The 26775-nt window shown below is 42.7% G+C and overlaps 1 protein-coding gene across 2 annotated transcripts; it reads right to left on the bottom strand.

Annotated features, from left to right (window-relative positions):
• Nucleotides 1–358: 358 nt before the first annotated feature.
• LOC113012062 (G patch domain-containing protein 2-like) lies at nt 359–25226 on the bottom strand. 2 transcript variants are annotated; one of them, XM_026152010.2, is made up of 10 exons: nt 25090–25226; nt 22467–23114; nt 17160–17221; nt 16426–16584; nt 16030–16109; nt 15870–15934; nt 15739–15778; nt 15550–15641; nt 8005–8090; nt 359–650 (listed from the first exon to the last, which is right to left on the bottom strand). In XM_026152010.2, exons 2-10 carry the CDS (start codon nt 23108–23110, stop codon nt 505–507), a joined length of 1374 nt encoding a protein of 457 aa, XP_026007795.1. In that variant the 5' UTR covers nt 23111–23114; nt 25090–25226; the 3' UTR covers nt 359–504. The 2 variants fall into 2 exon arrangements, with proteins under 2 accessions (XP_026007795.1, XP_080150007.1); XM_080293881.1 differs by lacking the exon at nt 359–650 and adding an exon at nt 2333–2469.
• Between the last annotated feature and the right edge of the window lie 1549 nt (nt 25227–26775).

The raw sequence follows: 26775 nt of genomic DNA, 5'->3' as shown, positions 1-26775 counted from the left end.
TAAACATTGTGATGCTCGTCTGTCTCGGACAGCCACACTAGAATAGAGCAGACTGCCCCCCTCCCTTAGCCCACCCATCCTCACCTGACCATCCTTCCCAGGGTTCCTGCTGACAAATGCCGTGCAACTAGAGTGGACATAATTGTTGGATTGTGCGGTAGCAGGTGGCCTGGAAACTCTGTTTGGAAACAGGAGGAGCTGCCGAGTCTAGAGTGAAACGAGGAGCCTCTTGAAGCTGCCTTCTTCCTTGAAGAGATGGCAGAGGGCTTAACAAGGCTTGATTGCATTAACATTTGTCATGCTTAATATACTACCTGGAAGGACTGGATCTAGCAGTAACATGCTGATTTGAAGACTAATGATTTGCTTTGTATTTTTTTACTTCTTTGTTATAAAGTTTGTGCAGCAATAGGAGTTCAAGCCTTTTTCATTCCTTGGCACAATAGCTTCTTTTTGTCACTTTCCTCCAGACTTCAGATGGTACTTCTCGAGTCCCATTCAGTCCTACTGGAGCAAAGATAAACTCTCAGGCTGAGCACAAGTGGAGGATTGTGAAGCAGGTACGCTTGGTCCCACAGCTTCGAGGGCTGAGGTGTTACCGGGCCCTTGTGCCTCTTCTCTCTGGTGATCCAGGTAAAAAGGGTTGTAAGCTGCAGAGGAGGAGAGAGAAAAAAAAAGAAAAGCACATATCATATTCTGGACATGTAACCAAACACTGAGAGCAAACAAAAAGATAAATAAATCACATTGCCCTTCACTGTTTCAAGCCTCTCAAAAATGATTAAATTTAGTACATGACTCACAGATCGCTCCCTGGTTTAGGTAGATGGAAATAAAACTTTGAAGCAATCCTCTTCTAATAGGTTAAATATTAATTTTGGGTCACGTGAGGCAAACCCGCTTCACCCCCATATGACTGTAGACGTTATTAAAAAACGAAACCTATCTGTGCTTCTCTTATGGTGGTTTGATTGTGTTTCTGAACTCTTAATTCATCACACTTCACATCTCGCTGATGACCTTCCTTTTTAAAGGATCCCATTTTCTCTTGATCTCGTGCACCTTAAAAGCTTTTTTCTCGCCGCGAGTGAAGAGAAATATCAGAAAGAGAGCCGGGACCAATTTTCGTGGAAAACAGAGGAACTCTAAAACAATTGCACTCGCTAACATGCCTTCCTGCTTTTCCTACTTCACTTTGATAAATAAATCTCCCCTGATCTCCGCCCACCCTCCCCACCAAAAAAAAAAAAGTTAGCGGCGGTCACACAAGACATTTGCCAGGCAGTCCCATAACATAGGACAAGGGAACTAGAAGTGACATTGTGGCTCGGGGCTGTCTCAAAGGATTAGGCATTACAGCATTCACTGGTATGTGCTTTTGCTCGTTCTCCTTATATCTGCTTGTGGCTCTTTCCAGATGACTTCTTCTCCAAACTGATCCAGCAGCCAAGATAATTGATTAATATTTCTTGAGGGAATGATGACTAACTGTTGCTGAGGTTCAACACAAACATTCGGGTTAAACATAGTCAGAGGACTTGATCAAAATTCAGGGGATTTCTCACTGGACAAATAGGAAAAAACAGCAGGAAACACTTAAGTCTGACTATGTTAAAATGCATAAGACACACCAGATACTAACTCAAAGTCAAGGTCATGTTTAGGTTAAGGTAAATGATTAATATTTCCTGAGGGAATGATGACTGATTGCTGCTGAGGAGTATGCACATTTGTATTTCCAATCAAATCAGCAAACATTTAAATAAATAAATATTTTTAAAACTACCATTTCATACGTTAATACTACTATTTTAAAACGCTTTAAAGTTGGAACATTCCTGCTGGTGGAATAATCAGTCTTCATGTTTCTCATATTCAGCCAATTACATTGAATGCAGTGGTGGAGGAAGTGCTCCGATCTTTAATATATGTGTGTTTTTATGTGGAAATCCTGAAATGTAAGTCCTGAATTCAAAGTTTTACTTCAGATTAAATGAGCTAGTCCATTAGATGGCATAAAAACTACAATATTTTTCTTCATATCAACTGATAAATTATCTTGCTTCCTTTTATAAATCACTGCTTTGGTAGGTTATAGATATAGTTTTAGATATAGAACAAAAATAAATACTGTATAAAATTTAAAAACAAAATAGAATAAAGTGTTTTGCCAATTATTTAGTCTTTAACTGAAAATGCTACAAAAACAACATAATAGATGCTTACGCTGAAAAACTTTAGGTTCGTCTTCAGTTCAAACTCACAGTATGATTGTGTATAAATATTGATATGACAGCGTCACACAGCTGCTGCAGATTTGTCGACTGCACATCCATGATGCAAATCTCCCACTCCATCACATCCCAGAGGTGCACTCGATTGAGATCTGGTGACTGTTGAGGCCATTTGAGGACATGTTCAAGAAACCAGTTTGAGTTGATTTGAGGTTTTGTGACATTGTGCGTTACCCTGCAGGAAGCAAACATCAGACAATGGGTACACTGGGGTCAAGAAGGGATAGGCATGGTGAGCAGCAATACTCAGGTGGCCTGTGGCATTTAAACAATGCTCAACTGTTAATACAGGGCAGGATTGCGCCATGCTTTCATGTTGTTGTTTACACTAAATTCTGACCCTATCAGCTGAATGCTGCAGCAGAAATGGAGACTCATCAGATCAGGAAATGTTTTTCCAATCTCCTATTGTCCACTTTTGGTGAGCCTGTGCAAACTATTGCCTCAGTTTCCTGTTTTTAGCTGACAGGAGTAGCGCCCAGTGTAGCTTCAAGGTCCAGCGTTGTGCATTCAGAGATGCTTTTCTGCTACCTTGGTTGAACCAAGTGATTATTTGAGTTACTGGCACCTTCCTATTAGCTCAAAACAGTCTGCCATCGAGGAGGCATTTTCCCCCACTGACCTGGATATTTTCTCGTTTTTAACAATTCTCTGTGAACCACAGAGATGGATATGTGGGAACAAATATTTCTGAAATAGTCAAACCAGCCTGACTCATGTCAAAAACCATACCACATTCAAAATCACTGAAATCACCTTTTTTCCCTATTCTGATGCTCGGTTTAAAGTTAACCAGGTCATCTCGATCACATTTTAATACCTAAACGCATTGAGTTGCAGCCATGTGATTGGCTGATTTGCATTTAAAATCATATTAACAACTATACCTATTAAAGTACTCAGTGAGAATACACAGGTTTAACACTATCTAAATCAACATGTTTACTAAGCCCTGCTTATTTCTACCAAAAAAATGCCAAATCCCATTTTGAATGTATTAACTCAACAGTAAAGAGCGCATGGTAAACTTTGCAACCCAGAGCTGTCACCACTGACAACATTTAGTGCATTTAGTGCACGATGGAGCTCCAAAACATGCTGACAACATGTCGTCTTTGTAGCAACTATACTTTTCATATAATAATATAAAAATAGCATCCAAAGTGTACCATGTGAAGAGATACAGGTTTAGCATCTTAGTGTATTAATGTGATTACAAGGTAATCTAAAAATGATGAATAAAAGATTACCACCTGCACTCAACTGGTTTTACATCAAGGTCAATAAAGACATTACAATGCAAAGGTTTTCAGTCAATGGGAGAATTACAGTACATACATTTATTGTGGACGATAATGGGAAGTTGAATGGAACCATCTTACCATCTTAATAAGCTCTCATGTGATGCTCTCTAAAAACAATCATTGCAGGCCTTCCTGGAGCACTCCCCTTCCCCCCTTTATTAATCAGCTAATTACACATTGACAGTAATGGGCCTGCTGATTCCCACACTTAAATGAACAGGGCTGAATAGCTCTTTAATGATTAGCCTTTGTGTTTCTCTCTCTCTTCCGTGTACTAACACACACACACACACACTCTGCTCTTTTTGCAAAATAAAATAAAAAATAAAAGGGACGTTCAAATCAGACCTCCTGGTGAGAAGGGTTGCACACAAACAAGAAGCACCTGACAGTCTAGCCGGGTAAATCTACCTCCAGAAGAATGAAAGAATACAAAAAAAGAAAAACAATCAGAGAGGTTACAGCCGCAGCAGGTTTGTGGTTATAGCACATCAACTCATGTGGGTTTCAGTGTTAAGCTGGGCCTCCAGCAACAGTTGAAAAAAAGAAAAAAGCACGCCATGAAAGTTTGGTAGAGCCGTGCAGGCAGGTGCAGGTGGAGACGGAGGGGGGGTTGAAGGACAAGAGCAGGGTGTGGAGTGGAGCCGGAGAGGGCGAAATAGTGCGGTGGGCTGCATTTCTGTCAGCAGAAGTGATGGCTGAGTGGTAGCGTTATTTGTCTTGTGCTGCCATACGGCCCTCGCACCAGCCTGGGCATTAATGAGAGGGGGCCGGACCGGGCAGGAACACGGCGGGCCTCCAATGCAGGTGATCTGTCACGCAGCCGTCTCGCTCAGGCAAGGAGACACATGAAGACAGAGGGGGAGAGGAGAGGCAGCAAAGCTGACCGTGGGGCAGGCCTCCACATGGACACCCACATGTGGTACTTACCAACATATAAAGATAACAAGCGGTCTGACAAGGTTAAGCGCAAACTGACTTCAACCGCACTTATTTAGACAAAATCTTCCTGACGTCTAACACACTACAGAAATTAAGGCTTTTTTTTAAACTAGCATCGACTTTATAGAGATAAAGATGAAGGGCATTGTGCGAGACAGCAGGGGAGGAGTAAAATTGCAATAATTAATTAGTCTGTGTGTCAGGCCAGCCAAGGATATTAAATTCCATCAAGATCTTTACACTTCTTGATTCATCTCTTGACTCACAAATAATCCCCCAATTGTGTAGCGTGTACATGCTCTTCATACTAATTCACCATCAATGAGCGCCATGTGCTAAAATGCACAATTCGCTAATAAAAGCCAATGCAATTATTAATACATTTATAATTGCAAACTTTGATTTTGCATTTTTGTAATCACTTTTTTAAAAATACTTTTCAAATCCTATAGAGCAGAAAGAAGGTTTTCTTTATTCCAAATCTAGTAGGGGCTCGGTTGGATTTCTGGGTGGATGGAGGTGGTGAGAAAAGTAGAAAATGGTCAATTTAAGGCTGAGAAATCGAGTGGTCATCTAATCCAAACAGATACCTGGCTTGATAAGTTGTTGTCTTTTTTTTTTTCCACAACAGGCTTCAAGCACTGCCGTGAAGGTGCTAAAAGGTTAAAGAAAGAAGACAAAGCAACAGCTGGGTACCACCTCAGTGATTCCCTATAGAGTCCTGGAGGATACCTTCAGTCGCAGACTATTTTCACTCCTGATTACAGAGTTTCAAATCAGCCACTAACACATACAGCAATCCACTTCCTCTGGCTAACTCGAAGACTCAGCTGTCGTGTTCACTAAACGCAACACGGCGAGCCGTGCTGCGCTTTTTACTGAATGCAGTAAACAATCTTTCCATGCAAACAAGATGTTTACCAGACAGCGCTTCTGCTCGATAAATCACCGAATCTATACGCGCTCGTGTCACAACGGCAGCAAACCAAAAATTTTTACACAGAGCGTGTGAAAGCTTGTCAGGGTGAATGTGCATCTCCTGGTGGGAGGTGAGATTACTGAGGAGAGACATGGTGCAGCAGGCTGCCAAAGTAAAGATTTATACAGAGCAGTTGCAGCTGCAGAAACTGACATTGGACGACATGGGATGCATGATAAATCATGGTGGACAGGGGGCACTAGACTCAAGAAGCAGGAAAACACTCTGAACAGGGCTGAGGGGGATGTGCATATCAGGGACTCTACTTCTGTCTTTTACATATAAGATGATAAATATATTTATTTAAGATGATAAATATATATATATATTTTTAAAAAGCTTTATGATCATTTTTACACAAAGATTACATTACAATAACATATGAAGAATGACTACAGTAGACCGTGGGCCTGTTAACCTTTGACAAACAAGGTATGCCCCTCGTTCCGCATGCTGAGTATCAGAGGGCCTTAGGGGCCAGGGGTCCGTCCTTTTTTTTTTTACTTTTATGTGAAGCAGTTTAGCACTTGGGAGGTGAAGGACGGAGTCGCTGGCCCCTCCATCACTCGTTGCAATAAATGGATGCAATCTGTATCCATGTAAAGCAGTGGCTGTTTTTAAATTCCACCTCTTTTATCCAAATGAATGATGGACCCTGGTACAGTGCACTGTGGAGCAATATTAATATACATCAGAGGCCTGCACCCCTCACTAAATCAGAGAACCACCAGCATTTGTTATTTAAATGACAAACAGCAGCTGCAGGAGTGGAGCACACAGAGGGGACGCGAGAAGAAAAGGTGGACAAACCAATTCAGATTTCAATCCAGCAAAGACAAAAGGCCCCGAGCCATCAGTCTAATGAAAAAAGGCAGCTCCACTGGTCTAAGCACACACGCAACGCTGGCTGCTCGGAGTGTAAGGCAACTGTGACCATGGAAAACACAGCTCATGAGTACATAAGTAAATGCAGTCAAATATAAAAGGGGGTATAGATGTAGAGATGAGGAGAAAATTATTAGCCCCCCGCCACATTGAAATGAAAAGTTTGTCAAATGCTTTTCCTACAAGTGAGGGATTTTGGGGCAATTCTAAACATACTTTCCTTTAGAAACCATAAATAACACACAATAACAGAATTACTTCAGAAATAAAAGAACCAGGCTCAGTATTATTATCCCCCTGAAAATCTGACTCCTATGCAATGATGCACTTTTTAATGCTCTCACCTTGTAAAGTCACGTTAAAGCTGAAGCATTCAGAGGTTCTCTGCAAGCTCTACAAACTAACATGACTTTCAATTTTAAAGGACTGTTTTTAATGCATGGCTGAAAAGCTGCAGCAGACACTAACTGCCTGAAGTGTAGAAACCATAGACAGCACCAAATGCTGTTTCCTCCAATGAGATGTTCTGCTTTGCTTCTTGTTTGTGGGTCTCTCTGCATTCACGTCTGTTTTTAAATTTCTGAATTCTCACCTCTTACATGGAATCTTGTCACCGCACTTTCCTTGTAGTACCAAAAGTAATTTTGGCTGGTGCAACATGTTAGTAAATCTGACCCTTGGAATAAACCTCAGATCTTTTATCTACTTAAGATGTCATAAAAAAACAGAAGGGAACATGCCTCGTTTGGCCATGAAACAACTTGGTAATTGTACAAATAGTCTGAAAGCCTCTGAAAATGAGGGACTATGCATGAAAATAGATACCCATGGCATCAATTTCAAAATCCAGCATCATCTTGTTCTCAAGTGATCATATTCAGAAGATTTTTAGAAAATGTTACTGTGACCTTGAAGATTCAAAATCATCCAGAGTATTTAGTAAATGCACTTGTGGTATCAACTTGAAAATTCCAGAAATCTTGACCTCCAACCTAAAACTTGAGGCCAAGGTCACTGAGATTCAAACTGAGGTCTGACATTTTTAGGAGCTACGTCTATTGTATTTGGAGCTCCTATGTCACCTCATTCTCGAGGTATCGCATTTACAAACTTAGGTGTCCACACCCCCGACTCGCCCGCCCAGCAGCATGATGGCTATACCCCATCAGCCTTTTACAGCTGAGGGGTAAAAATGGCTCTAATTCCTATTAAAACGGACTTCAACCATATATGTTACATACTGACTGTATAAAAGAAAATCTACCATGGTTTTATACAGAGGCAAAACTTACAAACTAAAGGTGTTATAGAAAGGAAAATAGTTAAAAAATCACCTATCACCATTTTGAATGCTACATTTAACTCCTGAATCATTCACTAAATTTAAACAAATCTTTTTGGAACTGGAGGAAAAGTGAGGGCATCAATTAAGTAATTAGAGTTCATTATTGAGGTGCAGTGACATCGAAGTAGCTTTACTCGCAGCATGGCTAAAAAACAAACGAAACGCAAAGGTATAAAGTTTTTGCAATTTAAACATGATACTTTTACCTCATTCTCTGAGCTGTGTCACGTGCTAAACTGGGGTGGCGAGTGTTACCTGATGAAGTGATGGACACAGCTTCGGTTTCCCTCCGCTTCCTCACGTCTCCTGTGAACAGCAGTCCTGGAGTGAAACTAGTCTGTCTGAGTGAGACACAGAGAGGGAAAAAAACAACACATTACTCACAATATTATGATGCAGCTCCGACCTAGAATAAACACATAAACATGAAGAAATTTAATAGTTTCGCAAAAGTCGATAAATGCAACCGCTGCACATTTGCAAACGCTGCAGCTTCGCGTTTCACCTCAATACAACTTTGCCGTGTGTTAATTTTTCTTCATTAATGTATATTTTCACAAGAATAATGTGAGATGCTGGGGTGCGAGCGCCCAAGTCATCGCAGAGTTCACATAAACAAATTACACCTGCTCTGTGCCTCCTGTGTGTCATATGTCAGGGGCCCTGAAATAGGAAAAGCTCCCCCATGAGCTTAATAGCCCTGACTTCTGAGATGTAAAGTTAAGGTCAAGGTCTGTTCCATCACAAGGGGGTTGGCAGCAGCTGATGTGATCAGGGCAGTGCGAGTGTTTGTGTAGAGCAGAGAGAGGATGAGTGAACCCTGATAAGAGACGCTGACAGACTTAAATATTTGAGCTAATTTAGCACCATAAAGAATGATAAGCATCCTTTATGAAAATATGGATAAAAATGTAAAAATGAATTCATGGCAGCTCAACAACAAGGATGCATAAAAGATCTCTCTCTCTTTTTTAGCTGGTACAAACCAAGACTGTGGCTACCTAAAGCTCAACCCTAACAGGCACATGCTACAATGAGGCCCCGTCAGACCAGCCTTTTAACTGCGGCGTGTTCCATGACCTCAGCACCCATAAATCACATGACGGGTGTGCAGGCGCTGGGCGTTGAGAGCTGTGCGGAGCATGCTTTGAGCGAAGTCTCTATGTTGTATAATCAATAGATATAAAAATAAATGGCCTGACCGTTATTCTCTCCCTGCTACCCCTCTCTAATAAAATCCCAGTAATGCATATTTCATTTACTTTTATACTTATTGATTACCTGTACTCCAGTTAGTAAATCACGCGCCTATCGATCCCTCAATCGTACCTCTGTCGGACAGCACATAACCAGCCATTTGCGCCCCTGATAAAGAGCTCAGGCATTGAACTCCTCACAGTAAATCTTTGCAAACTAACTTTTTAATTCTAAAATCGATCCACATTTAAACGTCGCATTATTTCACAAGGCACGCCCGCGGTATTAAAAGTAATACCCTGATGCATTTGGTCTTAATGTGTGGTGGTCCATCCCTCCATCTCTTTTCTCCTCGCGCTGAGGCCGAGACATGTTGGCCCCCACCTCAAGCGCCCGCCCGCCCACCCCGGCGTTACAGAGAGCTAAGATGCAGAGTCACTTCTAGTCCGCCAGGGGCCCAGTGAGCCACTCAGCACAATACTAATCAAACATGAGAATACCATCAGCTGCCTCATTAACCAAGGAAAAACACTACCATTCATCTCAGAGCAGAAACCAAAGGCTTTGTATAAGCCTTTTACATGGCTCACTGCAAAACTGAGAGAAATGCTTAAAAAAAGCACAACAGTGTTATTATTTAACATCTGTTTCTTCATCAGCTTTAACAGCTTGACAGATGACGGCCTACATTTACTGAAACTGTAATGAGAAAGCAAAGATTGACTCAGAGGTAATGAGCAAAGAGAAAACAAGTACAAAGTAACAGAGATGGTCGGCAACTACTAAATTCTACCACAAGGACACTGAGGGGGAAAAAGTGTCCAAAATAGATTTTTTTCAGGTCACATGAGACACTTTTAAATGCAGTGCAGTCTCTAAGAGAGCGGGGTAAAACAGCACTGACACAGGGTCAATTGTAATTTTGGCGCCCACATCCAAAAGCAAATATATCAATTAAAAATAATAAATCAAAAGAGGAGTGAAAGGCCGCTGTTACAAAATGGCCATCTATTTTCATTAGGTTACATGGCGCTTCAGGTGTGAGCAGGATCTCAAGATTAATAGAGGCATTCAAATGAATCAGAAAGGATTAGGGTCTCCAGGGAACATAATCAATAGCTCCAAATCAATAATCAATAGGCCACTCACACCAATATACTAACTGCTGACACTGTGATCTCACAATTAAAAAGAAAACTGGGATAGGGATGGCATAAGACTATGATTTATCTCACAGCACAAGTGTCATTTAGGAATAAATAAGTCAATAGATAAAAGCTGCTGCCGCCTGGCTCAGGTGGGAGATGGTTGTGCATTTTAACGCGGCTCAGAGCTTTACAGCCAAAATCCCACAAAGCATTGCGCCCATTCACGCGCAGATGCGAGGATAAATGGCATGCAACCTTACGCAGCCTTTATCACTTAATATCAAATGTGTGATTGCTGCTGTCGGCTTGCGTACAACAAAAATCACAATATCATCCCAACAATACAGCACAAGATTAAATGCTCAAACTCTGGCCACGGAGAATTCACTTTCTCTCAAGGGTGTCTAAACAAAGAAAAGTCACGCGTGCGGTATGGGGGCTGAGCGCTGGAAACTTATAACACAGGTGAGAGTTACAAAACAAATTATGCGAATCACAAACTGACGGTTTGTCTAAAGTTTGTCGAGAACGGCCACGAGCGACGGCTCTCGTTGTCATGCCGAACAACATTTCTAACTGTTTGTATGCAAGAGCATTGTGGAGAAAGTCTAAAGTACCCAAATGGGTGCAATGTGTGCAAAGCTGGGTCATCGGGACAAAGCTGCCATCTCGCTGGAGAGCGGAATTGAGCAGCTTGGGGAGATGGATTCAGCTCGTGCCGTCCAATGGGACACATCAGAAGCCCCTCTCGTCAATCCCCCTCTCCCTCATTCATTTGGGAGTATGACTTATACTTTTTGAAGTGAAGGGTCTTGAATCCCACTATAAAGGAATTAAGAGGTCTCCCCTGAGTCTGTCATTCAAATGAGAGCATGGCAGGGATATGAGGGCTTTTTAATAGAGAGAAATTAGTATTCACAAGGCCTTAAACTAGAATCTGAAGGAACCTTTCAGGTGGAGAAGAAAGGGCCAGTTTAGAAAGAAAGCCTTAAGAAGTCGGGGGCTTTTCATAGCAGCCGTGTTTCTGCCCCTCATCAAGGAGCCACGGAGCGCTCTGTGAAATAACCCAAGAGAGCGGGAGGAAAGGAGTGCGTGTGAAACAAAATTAAGAATGCGCCATAAATAGGCAGAGTGAAAACAATACAATGAGGAGTCCCACAGTCTCGAAGCCAAGAGGGCTGCTCGGCTTCTCAGTAGTCCCCCATGCAGATCCAACAGTTTCTGGGATGACTGGGAGCGATGTGATGCTTTGACAAACATCTCCTGGATAAACCTTTTTAAATGTTTCCGTGCAGTCCCAGAAATGCCAGCATATTAATCTGCATTACAACTATGTCAACACGTAGCATTTCTCCATTTGCAAACGCTGACCTTGAAAACGATTTAAAGTGACGCAGAGCACCACCTGCATGTTATTGTAAGTTTAGCTCAGACTTTAGGCCAAAACAGGCAATGTTTTGTTTGGGATTAAACTTTAACATTATTTTCTCACCTTAATAGTTCATTACTTTTCCCTAATTTTATGAAAATCTTTTTTTTTTTTTTGGGTTGGGGGGCAGATTCCACATTTCTGAAGTTTACTGCATAGAACTGCACACCCCATCTGTTTGGGGTTTACACAGTACAACTCCTCCAAATACATTTCTCATACTTACGTCGGGTTTTTTATTTATATAAATCATCATCATCAAAATAGTATTAGTTACCAGAATTTCATTTCATTTGCCAAAAAGTTATCTGTTGCAAAGCGTAAAAGGAAAAAAGGCCCAGCTATATAGTAAGCAGGATTTCTCCAGGATTTCTGCTTTTTCACTCATTTTCAGTCCAGTCCTTGTACCCAACCATTTCCAAAGGAATGTTTTTTGCTAGTTAGGCCAAATAATACTGTCCTATGAATCATTCAAGCATAAAAATGCACCTATTTGAAAAGATGAACCAGTTTTTTGTCTACGCATAACAGACAACTTAGCAAAGAAACCATTTTAAATTGCTTCTTTAGGCACTTTGTTACAAGCAGCCTGTTGTAAAAACACAATTTTTCCTATTTCTGTAGCCAATTCTATGGAAATTGCCAAAGATAACACGGTTTGAAAGATATAAATTGTATTTTTGCACAAGATTCTTTCAGCCAAAACAAAACAGCATGATGTGCAGTGGGTCCTCCTTTTTTTGAGCCACCACACAGTGCCATCTGGAAAAGCATTTGATTGGCAACAGCTTAATTTTTCAGCTTGACAATGATTCCAAACACACTTAAATCCAGTTAAAGAATACCTGGATAGAAAAACTATCAGTCATGGATTGGCCTCCCCAGAGCCCAGACCTCAACATTATTGAGGTAGTGTGAGAACAAAAGGCAGCCAACATCCAAAGAAGAGCTTTGAATTTCCTTCAGGAAGCCTGGAAAACTACTCCTGAAGACTACTTAAAGTAGTCTTCAGAAAGCTGCCTAATAGAGTTCAGGCTGTGTTGAACACACACACATCAAAAATGGACTTTGAAGCTTGTTCGAATTGTACAGACTGTTTTTACCTTATATACTGTATTTTCATAATGTTTCAATAAATCTCTACACGCATTTCCCATTTTCTAGAAAAATATAACAGAATGAGGAATGGCTCAAATGCATTACGTAGTAATATATTTGAAGAATATATGTAAACACAGTAGTTACAGTATGTGTACCTCTGAGTCCTACACGTCACTGCCAATAGTTTACATGAAGCATCGAATGACGATTAAATTTCCTTCTAGAGTAGTTACAATGTGAATATTGCAGCTTTGAAGCATGAAATGAATTCAGTGAATTGTCAGGCACAAGAGGGAAAACAGTTGTTTCCTGACACACACACAGACACACACACACGCACGCACGCACGCACACTGGGATGTGCTCCTGAGCCCACATGGTGAGGACATAGAGGGGGCGACACACTGTCTTACAGACTACCTCAACTTTTGTGTGGACACGGTCGCCCCTGCTAAGACGGTACGGTGTTATCCTAATAACAAACCGTGGGTAACACAGGAAGTCAAAGCCGTCCTCAACATGAAGAAGAAGGCTTTCAGGAGCAAAGTGAAGGAGGAGATGAAAGCAGCACAGCGGGAGGTGAAACGCTGCCTGAGGGAAGCAAAGGACACCTACAGGAGGAAGGTGGAGCAGAAGTTGGAGAGGAACAATATGAGGGAGGTCTGGAATGGTGTGAAAACCATCACAGGCCACAACACCAAGAAAAGCACAGTGGGGGGGACTGTGGAGAAGGCAAACGAACTCAACAACTTCTTCAACAGGTTTGACCAGCCCACAACCCCCCCACCCTCACCTTCACTACAGAGTCCTCCCCCCACTCTCCTGCCTCCCTCGCTTCCCCCCCTTCCTGACACCATGACACCCCCCTCCTCCAATCCCTCTCTCAGCAGCAAGACATCTCCCCCCCTCCCCTCCTCCCAAACATCTCCCAGTGTCACAGTGGATCAGGTCAGGAGGCAACTGAGGAAGCTTCGCCCCAGAAAGGCAGCAGGCCCAGACAAGGTGTGTCCTAGGATGCTAAAGGCGTGTGCTGCTGAACTTGGGGAGCCGCTACAACGAGTCTTCAACCTCAGTCTGCGACTGGGGAGAGTGCCCGCCCTATGGAAGACATCCTGCATCGTCCCGGTCCCCAAAAAGAACCGGCCCAATGAGCTGAATGACTTCCGACCGGTGGCACTGACGTCACATCTTATGAAGACTCTAGAGCGGCTCTTCCTCAACCTCCTCCGACCACAGGTACAACATGCCCAGGACCCACTACAGTTTGCATACAAGGCGGGTGTCGGAGTGGAGGATGCCATCCTGTACCTCCTACACAGAGCCCACTCACACCTGGATGGGGGAAAAGGCACGGTCAGGATCCTGTTTCTTGACTTTTCCAGTGCCTTTAATACCATCCGGCCCTGTATGCTTCAGGAAAAACTGAACAGGATGGAGGTGGACCCCTGCCTGGTGGCTTGGATCTCCGACTACCTCACCGACAGACCACAGTACGTCAGGCTGAAGGACATCACGTCTGACACTGTGGTCAGCAGCACAGGAGCACCACAGGGAACTGTGCTGTCCCCTCTTCTCTTCACCCTGTACACCTCTGACTTCTGCTACAACTCTGAATTATGCCACATTCAGAAGTTTGCAGACGACACGGCTATCATGGGGTGTATCTGGGATGATCAGGAAGAGGAGTACAGAAGTCTGGTGAGGAACTTTGTCGCATGGAGTCACACAAACCACCTGCAACTCAACACCTCAAAGACTAAGGAACTGGTTGTGGACTTCGGGAGGTCCAGAGAAGGTCCACTGCCAGTTCAGATAGAGGGGGAGGAGGTGGAGGTGGTCAACAAGTACAAGTACCTCGGGCTGTGGGTGGACAATAAACTGGACTGGTCATGCAACACAGAGCACCTGTATAAAAAAGCCCAAAGCCGACTGTACTTCCTCAGGAGGCTGAGGTCTTTTAACATCTGCAGGAAGCTCCTGAGGATGTTTTACCAGTCAGTGGTTGCTGGAGTACTTTTCTATGCTGTGGTGTGCTGGGGGAGCAGCACAGCAAAGAAGGACTCATCCAGGCTGGAGAAACTGATCAGGAGGGCTAGCTCTGTGGTCGGCATGAAGCTGGACACTCTGGTGACAGTGGCAGAGAAAAGGACACTAAAGAAACTGATGGACATTATGAACAATGCCAGGCATCCTCTGCACACGGCCATAAACAATCAGAAGAGTCTGTTCAGTGACAGGTTGCTTCTCCCCAAGACAAGAACTAACAGACTTAAAAACTCCTTTGTCCCACACGCCATCAGACTGTTTAACTCCTCTCTGGAGGGGAGAGGGAGGGGAGACAGGGGGACAAAGGAGGGGGGAACAACTAAGCTGTAGTGCCTCTTCACCTCACTGTACAATACCTTGTGCAATACTTTTTGTAAATAGTCAACAGTGCAATAGACTCAATACTTGAAATGTGCAATTCACTTGTATTTTTATTTTTTATTCCTATTTATTCTATTTATCCCCTTCGTATATTTTATTTATATTTGTCTCTGTATTTATATGTGTGTGTGTGTGTGTGTGTGTGTGTGTGTGTGTGTGTGTGTGTGTGTGTGTGTGTGTGTGTGTGTATATATATATATATATATATAACAATTGCTGTGCTTTTTGGAAGTCGAATTTCCCAGAGGAACCCACCCGAGGGATTAATAAAGTTCTATCTTATCTTATCTTACACACACACACACACACACACGCACACGGTCATTTTAATAAGGAAGGAGAAGGTTAACACACAGAGTCTCATCTGAACAGAAATCACTCCAATTAACGCTCTGTAACTGATTCACTTAAGTGAGCTGGTCATTGACTCCCCCATCAATATATTGAGCTCTGATTAAAAGGACTGAATGGTGCAGGCGTGTGAACAGCATCAACTACCGGTTTCTGAAGACCGAGGAGGAACATCTGAGATGGGGGCTCTCTGGCACCATGTCAATAGGACACACTGGTAATGGGCACAAAGGGTTCATCTGTAAAAATGAAAGAATCAATAATATTTAGAATATGCAGTTTATTTAAAAAAAACAAACATAATAAAGCTAAAAAAAATGTGTTATTCTTGCACACCTGGCTTCGGTCTCGTTTTCCAACAGAAGGCAACCAAAAGCTAGAGGAGATAAAGAAAAAACGATCATGGAAACAAATACAGTTGATGTCTAAGAGTTATGTTTCTAAGATAGTTTTAAAAACTTTCGTACTCTCTTTGGTAAGGATCCTGGGAAAAGTGTCTCAGTCGCTCTACAAACACTGGCATGCTGCTGGCCTATGAAAAACGAATCAAAGATGTACAATAAGAAACAAAACACGAAAACTGTGCAACGGTAATTATTGAAGAGGGAAATTCAAGCTTTCTTTAACCTTGCTGGGAGGCCGCCTCCTATCCCTCCTGACGCAGCATGCAGCAGAGCCAGCCAGTCGTTTAAGACGTGAATGATACCCTGCAATGGCACAAAAAAAACAACACTTTATGGTTTAGCAAAAACATGAATAAAGGAAAAACTGAATTGGTTACACTAACAATATAATCAAAAATTCTGATTTTATAGCATTCTTCTTTTTTTAAACAAGCAAAAGAATTTATAGGACAACTCAAGTGTCTCCTGTAAGCCAAGGTAGTGATTTGCGGACCAACGCTACATACTGACGTGGTACCAGTCAAATATTCAACAGCGCTTTATTGCAGTGATAAAGATGCAGACTCGAGCGTTTCAAAATCTAATACTATATCTAGAAGACAGAATTGCTCTTTGCAACCTCGGTCAGAGAGTCGTGCAGGTTGCAGAAAGGCGGCTGAGGAATGGTTGTCCTCAAGGGGAAGCTGGCTGTCAGAGTCCCAGCTGGGCAGCAGGCCAGCCACACCCGTCCCAACTCCACAATCCCCCTCGAAGAACCAGTCACTCTGTTCGTCATCACCTGCACAGAGGGGAAGGGAAGATCTTCCATCAGTTAGCAAATCACTCTGACAATAATGAAGATTGTCAAGCAATTTGTTGAAAACATTAAGTAAATATTAGACATAAGCTACAATAACTCTCATTTAACGCTGTGTTGATGTCTGAGAGAAGCTAAGTCACTGCACATTTTTAGCATCCTACAAGCTGCGGGGTGAACTACTCCTTTAACTACGCATTACCAGACAGCACCGGGCTTTTCCCCAGACGGCGAGCTCTTCTCAGACCTGTCACTCAGCAAAGCGTACACAGGAACCATGCCTCTCACAGTCAAGGTGTAGTGACAACTGTTAAATCAGAGGCCGCCTGGCCCCACCACGGCTAATGAGATTAGCAAAGGCTTCGGCGCTCATTAACACGACATGACAACGTCTTATTAGAGTCGCCTGGGTGCCCAGCAACCGGCCCATTGTATCTAAACCGCCTTCTCTAGCCCCAGCATTCCCTCATAGCCGAGCAGGGTATTGTCCAAATATGACAGCTCGTCATCGTTCTAGTTTGAATCCATGTTAATAATACATATTTGTCTCTTAATACCTTGTCCTCCTTCATCATTGGTGAACAGACCAGGGTCGCTGCTGCATGTGCTGCTGGTTTCCCTGCAAAGAGAAAAAACATCACATGTGAATGATTCCCATTGAAACTCCTTTAATGTCAATATCAATAAAAATCTGAGGATCAGGAACTGCACTTTGATTTGTCACCTCGTAGATTCTTTAGGTCAGGCAATGCTATAGCATCTGAAAAGTGAACAATGAAAATCCAAAAATGGAATATCTCCTGTAATGTCAGTATCTAACATGCAACATTCAATAATAGAAATAATGAAGAAGTCTGGATCTAGAGGTCGACATAAATGGAAATGACACAAAGAGACAGAGCGTGCTGTGATCTCCCTTGTTGTGATAGCAAACACAAAGGCATCAGGAGAGACTCTGATCGAAGCCACTGAGTGACATGAACAATCTAATTGAATATCCTCCGCTGTCAGCTCCAATCTAATCTGGCCTGCGTTGTGGAGGATGACAGGAGAGCGAAACGCATTCCCCTGTCCGCCCCTCCCTCTGGGTGTGCCCCACACGCGGATCGACCCACAGACGTGCCGCCTCGACAACTGGCCGACATCTGCTGCGTGGGCTGCCTCTGCACAGACCGCTCCGTTGCCGGTCCTCCCCACGTCCTCGGGGCAACCCCCGTTACGCTCCCTCCACACCCTCTGTGCCCCCTGCCCCTCACCCAAATAACTGTGGCTTTTCTTTCTTTTTCACATTTCATCCTCCTCAAACTGGGACCTCCAGACAGTTCAAGGTCAGAGGATAAGGAAGGAGCAGTAAGAGATGAAGAAAGAGGCCATTTTTTCTGCCGTTGTTTTTAAATACATGTAGCACATGGGTTTATTGATTAACTACACGCTGCATGTACTGTTCTGAATACCAGTAAGCCTGGGTGACTGGTTTCTAACACACACACACCAGTTTCCAACAGCCACAGTACTAATTGTTTTAATTAGCTTCTGTTTGACCACTTTTTTTAAAGGAAATATATATTTTGGCATATATTTGATATATCATCATCAGCTTGAGCGCCACACACTGGTTTATCCATTTAATTAGTCAAATTGGTATTCATGCAACTTTTTGAAAGAAAAGGCGCTTAATTCTCTTGACCAGCTTGCATTTTGCTTCCTGTTTATCAACGCTGACCTTGCTTGTAGGAGAGAGCTGGAGGGTCGGATATGCGCTGATATGGTGCTTTGCCATATTGCAGAAGCCTGTCAGTGATGACAGGATCAGGAAAATGCCCATCCAGCCTGCCTGCCTCCCTAGCCAGATGGTCCTGCAGCTTCTTCCCTAACATCCACAGGAAGCAGATGTGAGAGGGAACAGGCCTCTCCAGAGAATCTGGAAGATGTCTGCCCTAACCCAGCAGTCCTAAACCGTCCCTCCCCTTCAACCTTCTCTCCTCACCGATTCCCCCGGCCTCTCCTCAGCTGTACCCCACCTCTGGACATATCAGCTGGCATCTGGAGCACACAACATCAGAGGAGGACACTGCCTAAAGCTCTACAACAGCCAACACCTGCATTCCCCCCCCCACCCCCCTTTTATGCTCTGGTCTATTACCTTTCACAGGAATTTCTCAGGATGTTCTTTCCCATTTTCAAATAAGAAATCTGTTTTGCTTCATATTGTGGGATTTTGTGCAAAGTTTGAAAAAGAATCACAAGTATAAACAATTAATTAGAGACTCCCATTAAGTATTTATCCGTATTAAAGGTGTAATGTGATGTCGCTTGAAGCAGCATAGGGCCGATGTGAGACCGTTTCCATTAAGTACTCTAATTAATGTTATAAATAATTGAGGTCCCCATTTTTCTTGGGACCAAAAGAAACACCTCTTCTTTCTTCTTTGACCTTTGTTGAGAAAAGTTGACAAACGTTTTGAGCAAACTTGGTTTTGTCTCGCTGCATGCAGCAAGAAAATCCTTCCATGAAACTGCAGCTTATCTGATCAAATGTAACAATACTTTTCTGTAATAAATACCATAATTAGAATAAATATGCCCAGAAAAAACAAAGACAAGGGCAAAACGAAATTAAAAAACTGCATTCCAGCACTTAGAAATGGACTTAGCTTCCCTCACAGCTGTATTGTCTTATTACAATCCAAAGAGTTGAAGCAAAACACAGTATCCAGATGAGCACTAATCATTAGGCTATAATCCTCAGCTCCTGGGAGAGGCAGACCAGTTTGCACAGAGATTACAGGCAAGCCGCCATTTATTGAGCCTGGGCTCATTCTGCAGAGGAATAAAGAAGAGGCAGAGTCGGAGGGGGGCAAAGTGCTGATAACAATGGATCTGTGGGCTCTTCAAACAAGCCGCCCCAACCCAAATCCATGCCCTCTTCCATGGGTGTCTGATTATAAGGTTATCCCACCCTCCCTGAGCTGCAGTAATTGGATTAGTCTCAGAGATTTATGAAAATTAACTTCTGCAGATGCCGTGCTGCCCCCCCCCCAAAAAAAAGCCCTCCTCACTGAGTTTTTAAAATGTAAATGATATCAGTAAGAGAGAAGTGCCCACAGTAGATTTTGTTTGCTTTTGATGCCAGGGATGAAATCAACAACACCAGAAGCAGCACACAGCTGGAGACCAAGGCCGAGCCCGGGACAGCAACTACCCACAGGTGAGGCCTGCTTGCTGGGACAGCCTGGGTGCCAGGTGGCCTCACTGCCAGCAGGCTGAGCCACGTCTAATCAAGGATGTGGAGCCCAACTGGAGCTACCAACATGTGCTCTCCTTGCACTTGGGTGGCTGAAGGCAAAGCCCTGCTCGGTGTGCACACAAGCCGAGTGACCTTGAGATGAGGGAGATCTTAGAAGACCAGAGGCTCCAAATGAAAAAGGTTAAAGGAATGAATCAAAACTGAAAGAAGAAAAAAGTCCAAGTGACTCAAAAGACATTACAAGAATGTCATGAGTGTCTGACATCAAATGGACCGTACACTCTCAGAGCATAAATATAGCCGCTGTACCACTGTCAACCCCTCATCACCGCTGCCATTTGTTCATATCCTTTTGCCTCTGCCAGGACTTAACCATTAGATTGTTCAGCCCTCAGTACAGTGTGGCAGTCTACTGAGCAGCAATCAACAGTGGTGGCGTTGTGCAAGTGAGAAATGATTGACAGCGTGCCATGGTGCTCCCATTTATTTCTTCTCCGGAGCTGTTTTCTGTCAGAACGGCTATTGATTTTTCCATAAAGTAAGAAAACAAGTACCGTTTAGGGGCTAGGGAGGTCAGCACAAATTAAACCTGAAGATGTAAAGCCTTCTCTCCGTCCCATTATGGGTTCCCTCAAATGTCTTCTTCACACATGTTTTATGTGATCAACAGACAATGAGATCAGCAAAGGAAATATGTTATGAAAGTCCACTGGATGGCATTAGAAATGGTAAACAGGATGTACGACGCTTCAAAAAACCGACTCTGTTCCTGTGTATCTGACCAGCACTGAGAAGCATTTGTGTATTATAACTGTATTGTAGCATTATATCCCTGACAACCCAATGACTATAATGTACAGAAATGGGATAGGGTGTGTGTATATCAGCTACTGCCTCCTGAGTCAAGGTCCGTGTCTGAATCTGCTTCCTGAATACTCTCTACTCTCTGCTATTGTATTCAAATGTTAAAATTCAGAAGTCCGAGCACGACATGGTGTACTCAAAAAACACTTCTATTATGACAAATAAATGCCACCGACATGCACCACTGCCTAGATACTGAAGACGTGCATCTATTAGAGTAAAAATCAGTCATTAAACAAACTAGGCTTTCATAGCCTTGTACCATTTTGTTCAGGGGTACTAAGAGACTATCTCATTTTAGCTATAATCACAAGCAGTTTTTCAGGTGTCACCTTGTTTAGTTTGTGCAACTATGATCTTCAAAGTAAAAAAAAAAAGCAACCTTGGGGCCTGAAAAGTGAAGCCACTTTGTAAGGACCTAAAACTGCAGTCCCCCTAGTGGCCACTAGAGGCTCAGTCCAAAAGCAAATCAATCCTTGCAGACTCGCATGTTAAAACCCAGTAAAAACAAACATGTTACACACTGGGCTTTTATAGCAGGGCATCTGCATGGGGATGCTTTCAGTTCTTAATGACCTACTCAGTTACATCTTATAAAGGCTTAGAGTTTGGATCATAAGTGGCACGACCTCTCTGAAAACGAACATGTTATATATGATATATGGATGTATAGTACCTACTACTGCAAGATAAATAACCATAATGTAATATGGAATTAAGTTGAAGCATATATAAAAATCTAATGCAAAGAAATTTACAGATGCATAGGTGCATTTATAGATACAAAAACTACCTCTGTACATGTTAACGCCTCTTAAATGTACAAAACAAGGAGAAATAATCTAATTGTTTTATTTACTTCTCAACACACAGTACTATTAAATGTGTATATTTAACAGAGAGCGGTGAATGAAACTTAAATTGAGGTCATTGGTAGTTTTTGGGCTTAAGCTAAAGCAACATATGGTAATGTTTTCTTTACTGTAGTAATATAATGTCCCTCTCTGCTGCCAGTTACAGCCACATTTAGTTTTGCTAAATAAAATGCGCACAAGACGGTGCACTCTGGGACTGTGGGACAGGCACAGCTTTAATTACCCAGCCCAAGACAGGAATTCATTTCAAAACAAATCAATACCACGCCAAGTCACTCATTTATTTGTGACAATATTTCTTGAAAGAAAATAATGAGCTGGCAGATGCCCGGAGGCATAACTATCAAAGATCCCTCCCTGATGATCATTTCAGCTATACGAGATGAGGATGAAGAGACTCTATCATTCATTTTTAATGTCAACTCAATACTTTAAAGCGGAGTGGCATGATTGTGATACATTTTTTTCGGTTTAGTTGAGGACATGCTGAATATTGACAACTGGCTAGATGGAGACAGGCATTATAGATCATCCTAAATGTCGCCTTGTTTAATTGCTTCTGTCTGATAGTAGTTATGCCCACGACTTTTATGTTATGGGTTTAACTGCCTTGGTAACTTTCAGTTTAAAGGGTAAAAGGGGCTTTTAGAGTTTTGAGCTTCTTTTTCAGCATGATTTAAATTGAGACTCTTTAAACAAGGGCAGGGTTAACATTTTGCTCGCTGCACAACTGTAAATTAAATGTTGGGTTCGAAAAGCTGAAAATGTTATTTTTCACAATTAATGAGTCCAAAGTGCTTAATACGACTCTTAATGTTGGGTTGAGGAGGCCAAAAGTTGGGTTTACCTCAAAGAAAAAAGAAAATGTAAAAAATTACCCATCAGACATGTTCTCGTCTGCAGCATCTCTGTGCTCTTTCTTTCTCTCCCAGCACTCCTTTCCCATCAGTCTGGCTCTTTCAGTCTTTCTGTCTGCTCCCATCCAACCACCAGACCGCTTCTTTGATCCTGACAGATGCCGCACCTTAGAAGGCCTATTCCTCTGTTTCCTGTCCAAGCCAGAACCTTTTAAAGTGGACTGCAGTCTGACGGTTACATTTGAGGTCATGCGTTTAACTTTCCTCCGCCTCCTGAGTGGACGTCCGGGGTTATTCTCAGTGAAGGAGTCGGACTCTGGCCAGGAGGACTGCCTCGCCCTGACTGAGCCTCTCATGAGGGACGGCCATCGGGTGGATGCGGTCATATCGTCAGAGTCACTGCAATTGGCCACAGAAGTAGTGATGTTCTCCCTGTATTCTTTAGCCTCGTCCAAGCTGGACTCGGATGCCTCGATCCAGCATCGCCTGTGCTCTATCGGGTAGAGGGTGGACTCGCGAAAACGCTTACGGCCTCTGCGACGGCGGATCTGACGGCGTTGCTGCAGAGGACTCAGTACCATTTCCTCCCACAGCTCTCCTAGCTTATTCTGTTCTGAGGTCTGCTCCAGTGCAGATACCAGGTCCTGCACCAGCTCATCCATCATGGTGCTGGAAAAGAATGGAAATGTTAGTGACCAGTTAAACTCTTTGGATGACTTGTCATGTTAAATTGCAGGTTTAAAGCGCAGGCTAGAGGTTTATATGAAACAACAGAAACGTCCGATGTACTTTTCTAATTGATTATCAGCATCTTCACTCGCTGGCCAGCAGGCACACATGCCAAACCTCTTGTTAATGCAAATATCTAATCAGCCAATCACACAGTACATTTAGGCATGTAGATGTATTCCTGTTGAAGTTTTAACTGAGCATCAGAAAGGGTAAGAAATGTGACTTCAGTGACTTTAAATGCAGTCACATCGACTGGTCCCAGTATTTCAGAAAGTGCTGATCTACTGGGATTTTCTCACAACCATCTCTAAGGAATGGGTTATGATGCCAGAGGAGAATGGGTAGACTGACTTTGAGCTGATAAAAAAGCAACAGAAACTTTAAATAACTACTCATTACAACCAAGATGTGTAGAAGAGCATCTCTGAATGAATCTGCAGAAACCACACTGGATGACACTGCTGTTAGCTAAGAACAGGATACTAAGACTACAGTTCATACAAGGTCACCAAAACTGAAAAGTAGAAAACTGGAAAAATGTTGTCTGGTCTCATGATTGCCCATTTTTCCTGCAACATTTGAAATCAAATCAAACACTTAGACCACTGCTGGTGGTGTAAAGGTGTGGAGGATTTTCTTGGCACACTTTGGGCCCCTCAGTAGCTTTTATTGTTTAAACACCACAGCACACCTGGGTGAACCTGTGCCATGAAAAATGAAGGCAGTTTTGAAAACAAAAGGGTGTCCAATCCAGGACTACCAAGATGTTCCTAATAAAGTGCCCGTGAGTGTAAATATTCAAGGTGTAAAGAAAACAACAAGTCAAACCATTCATTGGGAAAGTCTAATGGAAATAGTGTATTTGCAGGTTGTTACTTTGCTGGACTTGCCACTAAACGACACGCCATTGTTCCCTTTTTATTTCATATATTTCTACTCTTATAATTATGTAATCATTAGTGCAGCAGTGGGCACTCTGCTAGGACAGCTGGGGTCCACCTGTCCCTGCAAATCAATACAAAATTGCTTTCTTTCTTTATGGGCGGGTTCTCTTATGGTTTGAGGAAGACATAAATGATGTGCCAAACCCTGCAGTCACGAGAGCACCATTAAATTGCCAAATATGGAAGTATCTATTGAAAGAATGGTTTGTGGCTTCATTTGGAGAATGAGTTGCAAAGTGAAACCGCTCCGGAGGGACTTAATAATGCAGTTATATGTGTTTCTAGTAATTTGTTACCTGTTTGTGTATCAGCAGCATTATGAACTATACCTCCCCAACCATCTCAGGCATGATGACTGAGGTCCATTTCAGTAGACCCAAGTAGCAGTCATAACCACATTTTTAAAGACATGGGACAAAAAACAAACAAAGAAAGGAACCCACCACCTCCTCGCAACAATCACAAAGTAAATCCACAATAGCTTTAGCGCTATAAAACATCACTAGGTTGATTTTTTCCCCCCTTTAAGTCTAGCAGCATAAATTCGTGGTGGGCTCATCATCACCGCAATTGCTCCGTGTTTGATTGCAGCGGTGTAGAAAGCGCTGCATTTACGAGCATTTGCAGGTCATCATCGGCTTAAAAGAAAAGAAAAACGATTGACATCACGTTTTATTAGCAGTAAAGAAAAGCGACTGTGTAGCTGTGCAACATCAGTGCAGCACAACAACAGCTCAGGCTGGCTGTAGTATCCGCACGCTCGGCTCAGCCTGTGTTACATAACAACAGCTCACACGTGAGCTCAGCGCAAGGACAGCCACACATCTCTGTGTCCACTGCTGACAACAAAACAAGCGGTTTACACGCGCTGAACACAACGGCCGCCTCACGGACACGGTGTGCGCAGATCTATTCGGATGCTATTTAACGCCAGGGAGAAGACACCCCTCTGCGTTTCGAGCACTCACCAGTCGCAGCTTGTCTTGTTTTGTTTTCAGCACAGCTGGGACACCAGACGCACTTCCGCCCTGCAGTCCAGCCAATCGGGTGGCTCCGCCTCGCTGTGACTCCGCCAAACAAAAAAACAACAAAAAAACAGTGCGCCACTGCACAGTGCTGCCGAAATACAGCCTGCAAGGCAGATAACACCAGCGTCTGGTCACTATGGCATCACTTCAGGAAACCGACGGAGTGCTGGTGTGGAAGATAATGTGCAATAATAAAATAATAATAAAATGTGCACGTTTTCTTCCATCAGCGTTTACAAAAAGTTGTGGGGGTAGGAAAGGAGGTCTGTAGGGGAACTGCATGCTGACGGTCACAAGGGGCAATTAGAACGAGCTTATGCTTATTTAGTTAGTGAAGTACCTGAGAAAGTCCCATTCAGTTTAGATCATGTGTGTTTTTCAGAGACTAAATGTAAAACTGCATCTTGTATGTTTTGTATATCTTTAAAGAAATAGCTCCATGTTAACGTCAGACCACCTCTCAGTGTTAGTAGGTTGACTCTACTACCTTTGCTTCCACTGTGTAGAATTCAGAGGTTTTAGAAACTATGGATTGTTATCTTTGCTAAACACTGCTAATGCACTGTTTTTCTATGTTGGTCAAAAATGAAACTTAAAATTGTGCACCCGTGAGTTGGAGATATAGTGCGAATGTCTTAAGATACCCTTATTTCTTTGTAATTTTCCTTGCAAGTAGCCAGACTTTCTTGCCATTTTTGAAGTGGTCTTAAAGATTTGTTCTTCAAGCTTTCAGAAGTTCTGTCAAAGTTCTTCTTTGGACATTGGCTGATTTTTCACTCGTTTTCAATCCAGTCCTTGTACCTGATAGTCTGATAGTATTTAATATGCACGAAGAAACAGAAAAAAACCCAGCAGAGACCTGAAACAGGACCTGAAAGATGCATCTGGCCCTCAGGATGAAAGTGTCTGATTGGCAACAGCTTCATTTTGCAGCATGACAGTGATCCCAAACACACTTCCAATGCAGTAAAACCATAAGTAGATAGAAAAACACACAATTACAACACCATCAGTCATGGATTGGCCTCCACAGAGACTGGACCTTAACATTATTGGAAGCAGTGTGGGGTCAAGAACAGAACAAAAGACAGTCAACATCCAAAGAAGAGCTTTGAATGTCTTCAAGAAGCCTGGAGAACTATTCCTGAAGACTACTTAAGCAATTACAGGAAGCTGCCTAAGAGAGTTCAGACTATACTGAATAATAAAGGTGGTCATACCACACAGTGACTTTCAAGCTTAATAGAATTGTTCAAACTGTGTTTTTGCCTTATATACTGTATTTCCATTTATGCTTACACATTTTTCAATTAATCTCTTCACCTATTTCCCCAAATAAAGACACAAGGGATGGCTCATGACTTTTGCACAGCACTGTGTAATATTAGCATTAACCAAAGTCAACTTCATAAGTGTGTTACCTAAATCTGAAGTCAGCAATGCAAATACTCCAACAGTGAGGGCTGACTTTGACTGAATGAGGAGAAATATTGGATGCTATAGTAAACCGGGGGAAAAACATTTTTCGTCCTATTTTTTCATCTCGAAAGGTAAAAAATCCTACTAAAAAATGCCTGAAGGAGACTTTTTAAATCATCCATCCATTTTCTTAACTGCTTGCCCAGC

This window comes from Astatotilapia calliptera, chromosome 19 (genome assembly GCF_964374335.1).
Source record: "Astatotilapia calliptera chromosome 19, fAstCal68.1, whole genome shotgun sequence".
In the NCBI taxonomy this organism is placed as follows: Eukaryota; Metazoa; Chordata; class Actinopteri; order Cichliformes; family Cichlidae; genus Astatotilapia; species Astatotilapia calliptera.
Note: the sequence above shows the minus strand (reverse complement) of the source record. Positions and strands in the feature narration are given on the sequence as shown.